The 15,184-nt window shown below is 35.1% G+C and overlaps 1 protein-coding gene across 1 annotated transcript in view; it reads right to left on the bottom strand.

Annotated features, from left to right (window-relative positions):
- LOC121376139 (septin-6-like) overlaps positions 1 to 13,778 on the bottom strand; it is a 31,304-nt gene extending 17,526 nt beyond the window's left edge. Inside the window, exon 1 of the mRNA XM_041503941.1 lies at positions 13,690 to 13,778. Coding sequence (XP_041359875.1) covers positions 13,690 to 13,716 — 27 coding nt within the window. The 5' untranslated portion in view covers positions 13,717 to 13,778. The remainder of the gene's footprint in view (positions 1 to 13,689) is intronic.
- Between the last annotated feature and the right edge of the window lie 1,406 nt (positions 13,779 to 15,184).

Genomic DNA, 15,184 nt, shown 5'->3' with positions numbered 1-15,184 from the left:
TTGCAGGAACAATGCCAGTTCCAGGTATTTAATTATGGAATTTTATTAAAACATTTTTAGGTGGATGGTTCTATTTTTATTGTGTCTCGTTTAATTCAAGTCAATTTTTAATTTTTTTCATGCTTAACTTATTAAGGTACAAGGACACTGTCTTGGATGTAGGTACTTCACCTACCTGGACGGTCAGGTCCAGGACTGTGGGTAATTAGGGGATAATATCATTGTGTTTCGTTGTTAACTATAAGGATTTATCACAAAATTTGGATTTAGGGACAAGACGGAGTCGAGTCCCTAAATCCAATTTTTTTGTGATAAATCCTTATAGTTAACAATGAAACCCAGTGATATTATTCCTATTCTAATACTACACCTATTAGGAGTATCAGTAAGACATTTTATTGTGTTTTTATAAAAGAAATCCCACAAATATAAACAAAATTAATTATCTATTCTCCTTACTTACATATTCAATAAAAACGCTTGTAGTAAGTAAAATTATGACGTAATATTTTTTTCGTTCTCTTCACATGACGTCACTGATTTGGGAGTGAACCAAATGACAAATTTATCAGCTTTTACATTTGTGAGCGGTGTTTCAACCTCATATTGAATTATTTCGAGGTATTCGCCTGGTTTAATTTTGTACAAAAACCACATTGATGGGGTAGGTCTACAAGTTTATAACTTGCTAACATATTTTTACTTACAGTTTAAATACAAATACATAAAATAATATGCATTTACTAAAGGGCAAGTATTATTTTCAAAAGTTTTTCAGAATTGTTCGATATTTTAAAGCAGTTAATGTTGTTTAAAATTGCGTTTAAAAAATCAAGTCATTTCCATCTTGTCTTCTTTATAAATTTTATTGTCACAAAAAGTATGTTATAAACAAAAATAAGGTACTTCAGATTGTGATATAATTATTTTTGATGAACCTACTTACACCCTTTTGAGAACCCTTTTGAGAACACAAACTAGAAGAGCAGTCCACAAGACACATGTTGGTGGGATCGGTGGGTGCACGTTTATTGCTGCTAACGAAGTGTTAAAATTTACAATGGCATGAAATAATAACAAAATAGTAACAAGAACATCATTTTCATCTGAAGTTAGTAATTATTTATACCGACGTTTAAATATAATGTAAGATGTGGAATTAATATACTAACAAAAACACGACACACAAGGCTAGGCTAAGTGGACGAGTTCTCAGAATTTTGTCATCATGATAAATCCTGGTTGCCCATGACAGCATACATGTACCGTCCAATTTATCACGAAAATTAACCAATGGAAAAAAGGCTTATATGAAAGTTGTATTAGAATACTCGTTAGAGGTCAGTATAATTGGCTTAAAGTTATTCCTTCCTACTCAACCATCAAACTTGCCAGTACCAGGTGGTGAACCCAGTACAAACCACACTCAAGTGGCTTAGTGCAATAGACTAACAACTAAATCACAGAAGCCAGTGTGTCTCATTTTAAAATAAAGTTTTTATGTACATTACCATAGCACACTTTTACTGTTATAAAAATTTAACAAATTGTTTAACTTGAGCAGAACTACATGTATTTAATAAATCAAGATTCAGAACATATTAATATTAACATCAGCGAATGAACCATGGGTAAGCAATAGTTTTCATGATTTTGGGTGCACTTTTGACAAAGTTCACACCCATACAAACCACACTCAAGCGGGAGTTCACACAAACCAGTGCTTCTAGAAAAAATTTTTAATCCACTAGCCATGGGATCAGTGATTTAAAAAATTTACAAGCCACGATTAAAATTCCACTAGCCCTACTTTACTTTTAAGTTAAAACAATTTTACTAAACAATAGTAATAATCTGATATGTCACCTAGAGGGAGATAGTTCTTAATAATACTAACATTGGGGGTGGGGGTTGGGGGTGGGGTCAGGATATTTATATTTACAAAATAGACTTAACTGCAACATTTGACACAAAAAATTCACTAGCCATCGGGCATGGCAATAGTAGGTATTTACTAGCCCAACATTGAATATCACGAGCCATGGGAGTGGGGTTACCATAATCTAGAAGCCATGTAAACTTTGCTCATCAAACCTTACAAAAACCCTCATTTGAATTAAGGTTTAGCTATTCAATTTTTCAGAAAATCAGCTTGTTTAACAATTACCCAAAATGACCGTGCCCCACTTTTGTCACAAGGAAAATCTGGTGTATGAATACTAAGCCTCATTACAGCTAAACCATTTGCACTGCTGGTGACAAACCAACTGTCATTTTTAAAAATAACTCCTTGGCTATAACTAAGCTTAAGAATTTATTTCCTATTCCAAATAATTAGCCTTCAAACATGGATCTGTGCAAAACCAACAAGCGAACTCTTTGCGCACCGAGGTACACAAGGGAGCTAACTGTATACTGCTACCACAAAAGATGAAATGGCCATTCTGATCTTGTGACCTAGCTGGTTTTACAGATATGCACCCCAGAAAATCGACCAAAAAAACCCAGCAGGTCATTTTTTTAAATGATTATATCATCTGTTATTAAACTTGTGATTATGTTATTTTAATTCCATAATGTTCTAAAATACATCTCAGTTCTAATTTTTCACACCACAAATGTGATTTGCATTCTTACTTGCCTTTAAAGGAGGTCAATGACGGATTTAGTGGGCCTTGTTTCTCTAAATATGCATTATAAATGGAAATTACATTCATTTGGAATACCAAACCTAGTTACTGTATGATCCAAAACATTTTAATTGAACTACGATCGAGGGAATTCCACGACACGCTTCATTTTTAAAATTTGGAAGTCTTCTTGTAAAAAGTCATAAAAATACGGAAAAACAGACTCATAGTGATGAGGCTATATATACGACAACCGTATAATGTATTTATGGATTTTATATATTTGTGGCTATATACATGGCAAATAAAAAAAATAAATATTTCATGACGAAAATAACTGCGAATACGCTGAAATAAATAATAAACAGTCGGAACATGAACTCACCATTTATTATTATTATTATTATTATTAGGCGCGTGTGCAAATTATTCTGACTGGTTCGCAAAGTGGTATTTTGGTTTTAATGTACTGTTGCATGTTTTGTCGTCCAAAGGTTGGCTAATTATTACTTAACCCAGTTGAATTCAGTTCTACGTGCAGGGACAAGTTCAGCCTGCCGTTTGTGCATGTGTGCACGCACGTTAATCTTGCATTTTTATAGCCAAAATTCCTCCAGATAAAACACCACCCCTCCACCCCAAAAAGGTAGTATTAGGCTAATATTAATAATAGTAATATTAGTAGTAGTAGTAGTATTAGTAATAGTAATAATAATTGTGTATTATTATTATTATTACATGTATTATAATGTTGATAAAATCACGTTGCGGTGGGGTGGGGTGGGTGGGGGCGGTTGTTACAGAAACATTACATAAATTTAGAGGGGGACCCGGGAGTGGTCTAAGCTTTACTAGTAGCCTATAAAAAAAAATGTATTTTGAGTTTTATTGGCCCTTGCAATTTTGAGCATTTGAAATGTGACTAAATACAGCAAAATAACCTTTTAGTCATATTTATTTACGGTAAAATTAACTTTTTTACAAAATTTATGTAAGCAGCCTCAAAATTGCAATCAGTGAAAAATTATTAAGTTCAAATCCTGTTGTTAGTCTGTGTACTGTCCGTAGTTAGTTTCTCTTTCAGTTAATCTACCTCAGCCGCTGATACTTTGTAATTGTTATTTTTTATTTATTTATTTATTCATCATCATTGTTATTATTATTATTTATTATTTATTTATTATAATTAATTTTTTTGTTAGTACTGTAGGGACTATATGACGCTATTCATATATTTATGGAAAATGTACACAAAAGGGTCCGCTAAATTCATATACTCACCCACCCCGTGCCCAGTTCAGAAAATGCACTGTTCGTACAGTACTTTCAATTTGTGCTGTATTAGCCATTCTCAAAGAGAATGTTACACTCCTGCACCATGGTGTGGTTACAGCACGTGCAGAGGTGGATCAATCAAATACATGTACTTATTTACCGCCTATATACATTTTTGCTGTGAATATATCTATATCTATATATATATAGTCACATCGTATATAAACACCATCTAGTTCAGAGTATTCTTTAAAAACGTAACAATTCCTATCCCAAGTCAGCTGTTATGGCATATTTTGTATAATAATGAATTTGACACTGTGGAAAATGACGGTGTTTGTGATCCAGATGTTTAGAGTTTTTTGCGTACGACTAACGATAAAATTACCTATAGATGCTAAGGCCTAACTAGTCTGGATTGCCGACATTTAACATGCTTCTGTTACTAAAATAAATTAATGTATAAGCTTAATATCATTCAGTACATGTTTTTATTAATTTTTAATAACTTATTTTCTTTCTTTTTTCTTTTCTATTTACCCTACGTCGCAGAGGCCGGTCAAGTGTTCTTGTTACACGAGCTTGGTAAATTGTTTTGGCACTGCGGTTATTCGGAGAATGCCCGTCACGTGACTCGAAATAACATGTCACACCTCTGCTATCCAAATAGCCGTTATTTTTCTCAGAATTATGGACCGTACCCATAATTCAATTACTTTTATAAAATATCAATAAGTATGATATGGTGGTTATGTAGATGGTTCAATAAAGTACTTTTAGGTACAAATCAAATGTATATATTGTCATATAATACTTTGTTGGGTCAATAATTAGGTCAACCATCCGTGACAGAGCGCGTTTAAATATTTTTTTTACTTCCCATCCAAAAGATTTGCCTCTTTAGATGAATAAATGAATAATACTGGTATAGTCAAACTTCGATAACTCAATCTTGAAGGGGACGAGGAAATAAGTTCGACTTTCAGGGAGTTCGAGTTTTTGAAATTAATATATGAGAGTTAAAATTTGAAACTGCATTGCAGCTGGAAGATTTCACAAAATATTGTAAGAAGCAGCGCTTCCATGCCTACCTCTAAATTGAAAACTATGCATGCCCAGTTGAATGGCGAATTAATATACAACTGTCACCCCACCCCTTTCGTTGGCATCTTCCAACGCCTGTGATACATTCATTTTGCATATATTATAAAAGTATGTATATAACAAAACAAAAGAGATAACCCAGATGAAGGAAGTAAATGATATAATGAACGTTGATTTATTTAAAATATGATACAACGTACCTAACAAATAAAACACTGAATGCCGAATAACACCCAACACATTTGTTTTTCACAAAAAAAATTCAAGTATTTTAATTATTTTAAATAAGAAAAAGAATTAAAAAGCAGGGGACAATATTTCGAAATCTGAGGTAACCGGAAGTCGGTTCATGTGGTTTTTACCTAGGTAACCAATTGTTCGATTACGTGAATTATATTTGTGTAACCTGTGGGTTATCTGATCGGTTACCTCAAAATTACTTTGAAATTATATTTTAAATACATAGTTTTTAGCTCAAACATAATGTTAAAACAAATGCAAAAGAAAACATTTAACAAAAAAAAAAAAAAAAAAAAAGTCTTTAAAGGAAGGGACAATTAAGGCATTTAGCCTGGTATGCATATTCAACGATATATAATGCACATTATTGCTTAATATCAACAAGTATAATTGTATAGTTAATTAATAAAACGGTTAAATGTGATGGCTATTATATATAACAGGCGCAGCCATTTTGTACCATCTCAGTGAGTACGCCCTCTGGCGAGCTGGTGGTTACGTAATACTTAACGCATAACGTCAGGAATAAGCCTTAGAACTAGAGAAACACAATCTACCTATTTTTTGCGGGATGGTAAATTGTCATACATTGCAATGTTCTGTAATAATACACATCCCAGTAAGCCAGCAATAAGTATATCCAGCACTATATATATATTATTTTTCAATACAAAATAAAATACCATTGCCAAAGTGGCTACACAACAAGTTGAAACAATTAACAATGTTTTGCCCATGCATTAACCCACGTACTGAAATGATACTCAGAGTGTTTTCTTAGTTAATTGGTCTGCCGTTAGTTGCTTCTACCTGTGATTCCTGATTGGCAGGTGTGTATTTGACTGGTAACCAGACGAGCCAATTAATTGACGCTGTCTAGACATACCGGTATTGTGGAATATTACCTTTCGCCCCTAAAATGGTAATGGACATGGTTTATTACTGTAAATAGTTCTGTAAAGCTATGATTAAGTAGACTTTTCCATCTAAAACCACAGAACTGACCAATTACATAGTCCCAAAGAAAAAAAGATTATCACTTGGGTATCGTGGGTTGTCATTTTTGCTCCAACGTAGCATATCAATAGGCCTAATAGTGTATATTTTTCCTTTGGATTATTTAACAGAGAAAAATACTATAACCCCATTTTGTTCCATTAATGCAACTTGAAATATATTTAGTTAAATAGTTTATTATATTACTACGTCATTTATGCTGTTTTACAAGTCAGGTAGATCAAAGAGAAGCGCCTTGTCGAAAATTACTGCTTTTGTTTACACTGTACATACAGGAGATGGTCAGGAGCTGACGTCACTTCGCCCCAAGCTATCCCACCGGACGTCACAAAAACAAAACAAAATGGCTGCCCCCAGTTAGCAGGAATAATCATGTTTTTTTATTAACTCTAAAATTACGCGTTTTTCATTTGCTAAAGTGTCAGTATGTGTTGGTGGTCTGGGTATGCATCTTTCCAACACATAAGGCTTTTGTTTGAGTTGACCCTACCTTTAATGCTTGCTAAAGTTAATATTATAAAAGAACTGAATATCAGCCCCAGTACTGAAACAAAATACAGGGGCGTAACCAGACATTTTTTTTTAGCCAAAAGCGTGCCCGAGCCGGGGGATTCGAGAGACCTCCCTCTGTGAAAATCTTGAAACTCAGGACCGCTGTAGATGCATTCTGAGCCTTTTCGGAGTAATTTTTTTTCTATCTTTTTTCGAGTCAATTTTAAAAGGATATATTATAGAACAATTACATAGAGCCTCGACCTATTACCGGATTATGTTTTTGCATTACGCACATGCGTACTGTGCATAATGGGCGCTACGCCTTTGAAAGAGATACATAATCATTTGAAGGGATTCCTTTTTTCGTTTTGTTCTGGTTACGCTATTTTTACTTTATCGATGGTACTTCTATCGTTCCAAATGTTTGTTTTTTAAAGCTCATTATGCGATGTTAGTATTTTTCAATTTTTGTGACACTTTTGGATTCCTGTTTACGTTAAAACTGTTTTTAACTTATATGTAAAATTATAGGCAATCCAATATTATGTCTACATATATTCCTTTAGAGATAAAATAGCACCAGATAATTTAGCCGTCCCTAGAGGTCCGAGAACATGTCTTCAAAACTGTTTTTAAAAGTTTAAACTGGTCGCAAGTTACAAGTTCTGTTGCAATATAACGTCTACTGGTTTGCTGAGCATCAAGTATCTAACATTCAGCCAAAAAGATTTGTCGGAATACTAGTAGTATGTCCACGTGAATAAATTTCCTGTAATCGTGAAGTTTGCAAGATTTAATTTCTGAACGTTTACAGGTCATGACGTAACCAATTTGCGGTTCGCATGAAATATTGTGCCCTGAAAAGCATTAATTATAAAAAAGAAACAGTTAACAATTATTACAAGTGTTCTTTGAAGTTAACCAGACTGAGTCTGTAATTATGTATAACGTAACAAGGTTCTCCGCCAACACCAACGAAACACAGGATCAGTGCGTTCCGCTCAGTCAGCGATCTCTTATTCTGTAATTATTACCTTAATCCTCGACAGCCCAGACCACCCGAGACAGGCACACTTCTTCTGATTGACAATTCATTTGTTTATTAAATCTTTATGCTGGGACCAAAGAATTAGTTTGAGAGATCAAGTTTATCGAGTGTTCGAAGTTTGAGCTTTTCGAAAGTCGTTATTACTAGTTTGCATAGCCATTCGCTCGGGACCGTCACTTCAAGTCGAGAGATTGAAATTTTCGAGAGATCGAAGGTGGAGTTATCGAAGTTTGACTGTATATGTATGTATGTATGTATGTATGTATGTATATATGCCGTAATATTCCGATTACAGATGAGGCCTGTTCAGGAGGGAAAATATTTTTTTATTTTGTGTCTGTGTGTGTATTGGTATTGGTGCTTTGTGTTTGTTTCGTCGGTAATAAATACAGTCTTTAATTAAAAGCATTATAGTAGATCATGTTGGCATTGATCGATTTTAACCAGCTGCTTCCAAATGTCTCGAGTGGAGAGTTCCGAGTTTACCAGTGGACATCCGAGTGTATTAGGACCGAATAAAATAATTCAGTAACAGTAAAGATAATTCCTGAGTTTTAAAATAAAAATAACCATTTACTAGATATATCTACATCTACATCTATATCTATATATATCTATATATAGATATATATATTAAGTATTAAGACCACACCGCTATTAAGACCACTTTTTTAAAGACCGGAATATTTCCTTATCGTTTTATAGGTAAAACTATCCCAGTATTAAAACCACCCCGCTATTGCGGATTACAACCAGTAAAGTCAGTCCCAATGGTAGTTTTTAGTGCATTTCCACTACGACAAAGCAATAATTTTTGCATGATTGCAAATTTTCTGCATTTTTCATTTACACAAGTGTTGAAAAGTCATGCATCTAATGGTTTCTTTGTTCATACTGACTGTTAACAAATGATAGGTAATACAGTCAAAGAGTAATTATGTTAGTTTAATCTGTGGAGCATAAAAAGAATACCAGAACTTTTAGTTTCTGGAAAACATTGTCACCTAATTACTACTAATAAGTGATGTAACACGCTGATTGGTTGTTTTCATACTGCAGTCAGTCAAGTGACCCAAAAGCCTGCACACATACGCAACATCGTTATTAGAAATGTCAAATTCAACAATAGACATGTTTTTCATATAATCGGACTAATATTTAGTATTTATAAATTCATACTGACATTAGTTCTTAATTCTATTTTAGTGCTCACTGTAAATAATTCAAATAAATGTTATTTGCAATCTATTTTTTATATAATTTGGAATCAACGTAAAAAGATAGTAACCCACTAATAAGACCACCTCGCTATTTAGACCATATTTATTGTCCAATGGGTGGTCTTAATAGTGGGGTTTTACTCTGTGTGTGTGTGTGTGTGTGTGTGTGTGTGTGTGTGTGTCTATATATATATATATATATGAAGAGCTCTTTTCCAAAACGCGATAAACGCCAAATTGGGAAAAATCGAGTTCTCCAGTGCAAAAGTTCGTGAATATGACCTTTCAACATTACATTATACATTTCTTGGCAAATCACGATATATCCCATTAATATGTGCAGTGGAATATGTACCTTCGTTCCAAAATGCGATAAACGCCACAAAACGTTTATAGCAAAACGCGATATATCATCTTGACCAATCGGCGCCGGTAATTTATTCGACATGGCCGCGCCCATGATTTAGCGTGTTAGCGTTATTTCGCTAATCATTGTTCACCAAAAATGAACAATTTTGATGGTTCAGACGAATCTGTGATGGTTTCTGCGGGAGGTAGAAAACCGTAAGTTAAATAAGGATGGACATTTTCGTGAGAAAAAGAAGAAAATGCGACATTCTGGTGGGGGAACGTTCCCTAATTTTGAGTATAAACACACTGCTGAACTGAACTCTCACTTTTGCCATGCTAATAAGCTAACAAACAGCAATCTTGCGTTGAACTTTAACAAATTTTACGAAACACCAAACAAAACTGATCAGGACAGGACGTTGGTGCAATTGATGACAATAACCAAGGCGAAACGGAGACGCAAAAAGGTCGATGCGGAAGACCGCTGAAAAGACCGGAATGTCACAGTAAAATATAGTCTGCTGACTGAGAGCCACCCAGAGAAACTGCCTGTTTGTAAAGATACTTTTATCAAAGTACTAGGTGAGTATTATTGTCTTTATTTCAAAACTATTTTCCTTCAACCCTTGCACAACCCTCGTTTAATCTCTAATGGTCACATTCCTATCACACGTAACTTTCCCGCGTTACATTTTTCATGACCCCAAGTAACATTAGTTTGTTAGAATGCAGTGGCGTAACTATGGAGGGGGGGGGGGGGGGCTGGGTGGGCCAGTGCCCCCCTCACACCATGGCCCCCCATTGGCCACCCCCATTTGACATTTGATTGTACACAATAAATATGACGGAAAAACTGCAGTAGCATATAGCAGCCCCCCCCCCCCCCCCCCCCCCCTTTGGCAAAAAATAAAGACTCAGTTACGCCACTGTTAGATGGTGATCATAATTTATCACATAACAGCCTATGATTATTGACACAACAAAACGTAGTGGTAAAGAAATAAACACGCCCGTTTAATTCTATCAGCAACGTTCTAGAATTTACGGATGCATTCATAGTTATAAAACAAAAACATTTCAATAGCAATTTTAGATTGTAAGTTGTTCAACATTCTGAAAATAAACGCGTTAGAACTAGTGTCATGTAGTGTATAGGCATCGCAAATGACGTCGTTGAAATATGACGTCATTTTCATCCAGAAATATCCCACGTCGCCTATTCTTGCGTCATTTTAATATCGAGTAATGGCTGACTCAAATTATAATTAAGGTGTAAACATTTTATTAAAGTTGATTTGTTTAACGACACCACTGAAACACATCGATTAATTAATCGTCGGCTATTGAATGTCAAACATCTGGTTATTTCGACACATGGTCCGCCATACAGGCTACTGTTTTTCGATTAGCAGTAAGGGATCGTTTATATGCAAACAGGATAGCACATACCACAGCCTTTGGTGTACCAGTCGTGGACCACTGGTTGGAACTGAAAAGGCCTAACAGTTCTAGCAGGTCCACTAAAAAGCACAGATCCTACAACCCCACGCACCTCTGGCTGGACGCTTTAACCAATGAACAAGATCCTGACCCTTTATGGTTCTTGTCATTTCAGGAATCAGCAAGGACCGAGTTTCACGAGTGGCTCGTTACTATGCTAGGACAGCTGATGCACGTCCCGAGAGAAGAGGTGGTGCCCGAAATGTAGCAGAAAATGACAGGAGGAGGGAACTAATAGTTCAGCATATAAGAACTTTTACATGCAGAGCCAGCCATTATGGACGCAGGGGAGCCCCTGGGCAGAAATATCTACCGAGTGACTTAAGTGTGAATAAAATGCATCAACTCTTTGAGGCTCAAAACTATGCCCAAGTTAGTTATTCACTTTATTACTCTATCTTCTCTGCCAAATTCAATCTGGGTTTTGGACATCCAGCCACGGATGCCTGTTCAATATGTACCAAGTACAAAATGAAGATTACAGATCCCAACATGACTGAAATTGAAAAGCAGAATGAGACGGCTGCTTTCATTTTGCACCGGCGACGAGCTCATGTATTTTATGACCTACTAGGGAGAGTTGACGAAGGCACAGTAACAGTTTGTTTTGACATGATGCAAAATCTAGTATTGCCCAAAACACCAATAGGACAGGCCTACTACTCCAGGCAACTCTACCTATACCTATTCGGAGTTGTTGTGCACCATGGAAAGAATAGTAGACAGAATAAAGATGATGTTCATCTTTATGTTTGGTTAGAACATCAGAATAAAAAGGATAGTAATATGATAGCATCTGCCCTGAACCACTGTTTTCGACACCAACTCAATGGTCCAATACGTGAAACACTTAATACACGGAAGCAACTTCGCCTTTTTAGCGATTCTTGTTTTGGATAAAATAAAAACATGAATGTAGTGTCCATGCTCTTGGCACTTCGAATAGCTTTTCCTGGTCTAAACATTGAATTCACATTCCCCATCAGGGGGCACAGCTTCTTGCCTGCGGACCGTGTCTTTGGGAGAATCGAACACAGAGTTCGCAAATTAGATACTATCTTACTACCAGATCAGTATTACTGTATCCTGAAGAAATTTGGGAATGTCTATGTTTATGGAGAAGACTGGCAGTCTTTTGATTACCGCTCTGCTACTCAAGCATGCTTGAAAGTGCAAAAAACTTTCAAAATAAGTGAGGCCCGCATGCTCCAACTAAACAACGACAAAGTTGGTTTCAAACCATCATATAGTGGTGAGTACTGCTATCACAGCGTACTGAAAAGGGGTAAAAAATGGGCAGACTTCAAACCGGCCTCACTTCCGATGGAGTCAACAGTTACGGCAGCCAAGAAACGAGATGTCCTGGCACTTCTTAAAGAAATAGGTGCATCTGATGAAGTCTATGCATTTTATGATGGCGCATTGTCCCACATAAATGAGGATAAAACAGAGAGTAGTGGTGAAGAATGAGTCCGACATTTAGATCTATATATTTCAGAAGTGGGACAGACTTGTTGTGTGTTCATTTAAAATGTTTCTTTACAATCGATTGCATTTTCTGAGTTATAGCATTTTGAAGAGATTTTTTTTTGGATATATAGCGATCTGAAAAAATTAAAAAATTATAACAATTTTAAAAATCCAAAATCATCTGTTACATTTGAATGTTATTATTAGACAAGTTTTATTAGTTCCAAAGTAAAACATTATAACAGAAAAAAGAAGTTTGTTAACTTTATTCTCTCCGGGCACAAATTGTCATTTTCCTCAAAACAATGAAAATGGATATATAGCGTTTTGGAAAAGAGCTCTTCATATATATATCATATAGAATTATTATAATAATTAATATAACTTATTTTACCTATAAACATAGTCCCATTTCATAATTTTTTAGTTTTTTTTTTATTGATATTCCAAAACAGACACACCAAACCTCAAGTTGAGGCAAACTGACATATTTGTTGGGGGCGAAATGGTATGGGGAGAAGTGACCTGGAGGCCATCTGACTTGGGAGCAACCATTGAACCAATGCTTCTGTGACCGGCCTCAGTGGTGTTGTGGTTAAGCCATCGGCCATAAGGCTGGTAGGTATAGGGTTCCCACCCAGAACAAGTTTTGACGACTAAATTGGTAGGTTAAAGACACTATGCCCTCTTTTTCTCTCATTAACCACTAACCCACTGTCCTGGACAGACAGACCAGATAGCTGAGGTGTGTGCCCATAATAGCGTGCTTGAACTTTAATATGATGTAAGCACAAAAATAAGTTGAAATGAAATGAATGCTTCTTTGAGGGATAATAACTCTTAACATTTGTAAACAAAATAAACAATGTGTTATATTAGCAGTTTCAATTTAGTCTCTAAAAACACTCTTTAGAAACATCTTAGTACTTAAACATTTGGCTACAAACTCAGGGCAGTCTATTTATGGCATTTAAATGTGTCGTTTGCTTCATCATTCATGCTTGGGCAAGTTGGGGTGACAGAAGTATGAAAATTCATCATAAAACGAATGTAAACCAACTGTAGTCCTATATAAGCATTTTAATTAATAGGACATTTTTAAACCTAACAATAAAACAGAATTTTAAATTATTATTTTTGAAGATAAAAAAGGGGAAAAAACAAGACAAAATAATGGAGAAGGAACGAAGTTGCGATGTAGAGAACTGTAGTCGAGAACGTCATGGCGTGGCACGCAACAAATAGAGAAAATACTAAATATTTGTATGATCGAGCATTATCTTTAAGTAAAAAACTTCAATCATATATTTTGTGAATCTATATTAGCATTTAAACCTACCCTGGGGCGTACGTCTACTGAAGTCATTTTCCTTGAACACAAATTCTTGAGATTCTATTAACGGTCGGACTAAATCCCGAAAAGAAAGCAAAACGTTTTTTTTTTTTTTTTAAATAATAATACAATATAATACAAAATACTTTATTTTCATGTTTACATATGGTGTATACATATAATTATACATATAAATACACTATGGTGACCCAGCAATAGTAAAGCTAATGATAAAAACATAATGAACGTCATTTGCTGAAGAAAAGTATGTGTGTAGGGGTTGGGGTGGGGGGCGTTTATGACAAATATTTTTGTTGAGCAACCGCCATTCACCTAGAACAAACAGATGTCTTTGGTGCATCCTGGTCGCTTGTATGGTTTACAATACATTTTTACTGCGCAACAATATATGTTATTTATACAAATATCTGACATCCAATAGCCGATGATCAATAATTTATCAATGTGCTCTTGTGGTGTCGTTGCACAAAATTATTTTTAACGTTATACTAAAATACATTGTAAACTACTGAACATTAACATTTAACTAATGTTTATATTTTGCACAGGTTTATACATGTATACGAAGATGATCAGGCACGGATCCAGGATTTTTAAATAGGGAAATTTTGAAATTTAAGTGGTCTGAAACGCAATTTCCTCGCATCTGAGTAACAAAATAGCTATATTAACGTATGTTTTTGGTATTGTCATACTGTTTTTGTTATCTTCAAAATTTCATAAACTCTGGTCTCTTCTTTTTTTTAAAGTTAAAGTGGTCATCTCTCCTTCCCATATTAGGCTGGTTTTCCGTTGACTGCGGCTGCCGGTAAATGGGAAGAAATATCGAAACAGTTGTTTCAGTAATATACATTGCTTTGAACAACTGGGCCAATGTGTATGCAGAAACATATATTTGTTATGTAATTACAATCATTAAAAAGTCTCTGTTGGTCGATACCATCTTAAAAATTGCAGCAAACTCAAGAATGTCCCTTTAAGACGAACAAAATATAATTTAAAGACTCTTGGGAAATAAGTGCATTTTTGTGTAATTCCACTCTAGTGTATGCTATAGTTAAAAAAATAAAAATAACTTGACCCCAAAAATAGGGGGGGGGGGGGGGGGGCCCCTTGGGCCCCCACTAAATCCGCGCCTGATGATCGTTTCATTTTCAATTTAAATGTAGCATTAGATCTATACATTTTATAATTGTGACGCAAAGGATCTTTGATTTGTAACGACCAACCGGTATTTTAAATGCATGTCCTCAATATCGGTTTTTAAGTAAAGCATATCATTTGAAGAAAACCATATAAACAGCAGAATTATAATAACTGCTATCATGCCACCGTTTTATTTGGAACTTTAAGTATTTTAATTAGACCAACTCGTGTTGTAGGCACAAAAAATACTAACATATTGAAGATAATGAACCTGACATTACTGGCTAAACGAAAGAAAGAAATGTTTTATTTAACGACGCACTCAACACATTTT

This window comes from Gigantopelta aegis, chromosome 6, assembly GCF_016097555.1.
Source record: "Gigantopelta aegis isolate Gae_Host chromosome 6, Gae_host_genome, whole genome shotgun sequence".
NCBI classification, from domain to species: Eukaryota; Metazoa; Mollusca; class Gastropoda; order Neomphalida; family Peltospiridae; genus Gigantopelta; species Gigantopelta aegis.
Note: the sequence above shows the minus strand (reverse complement) of the source record. Positions and strands in the feature narration are given on the sequence as shown.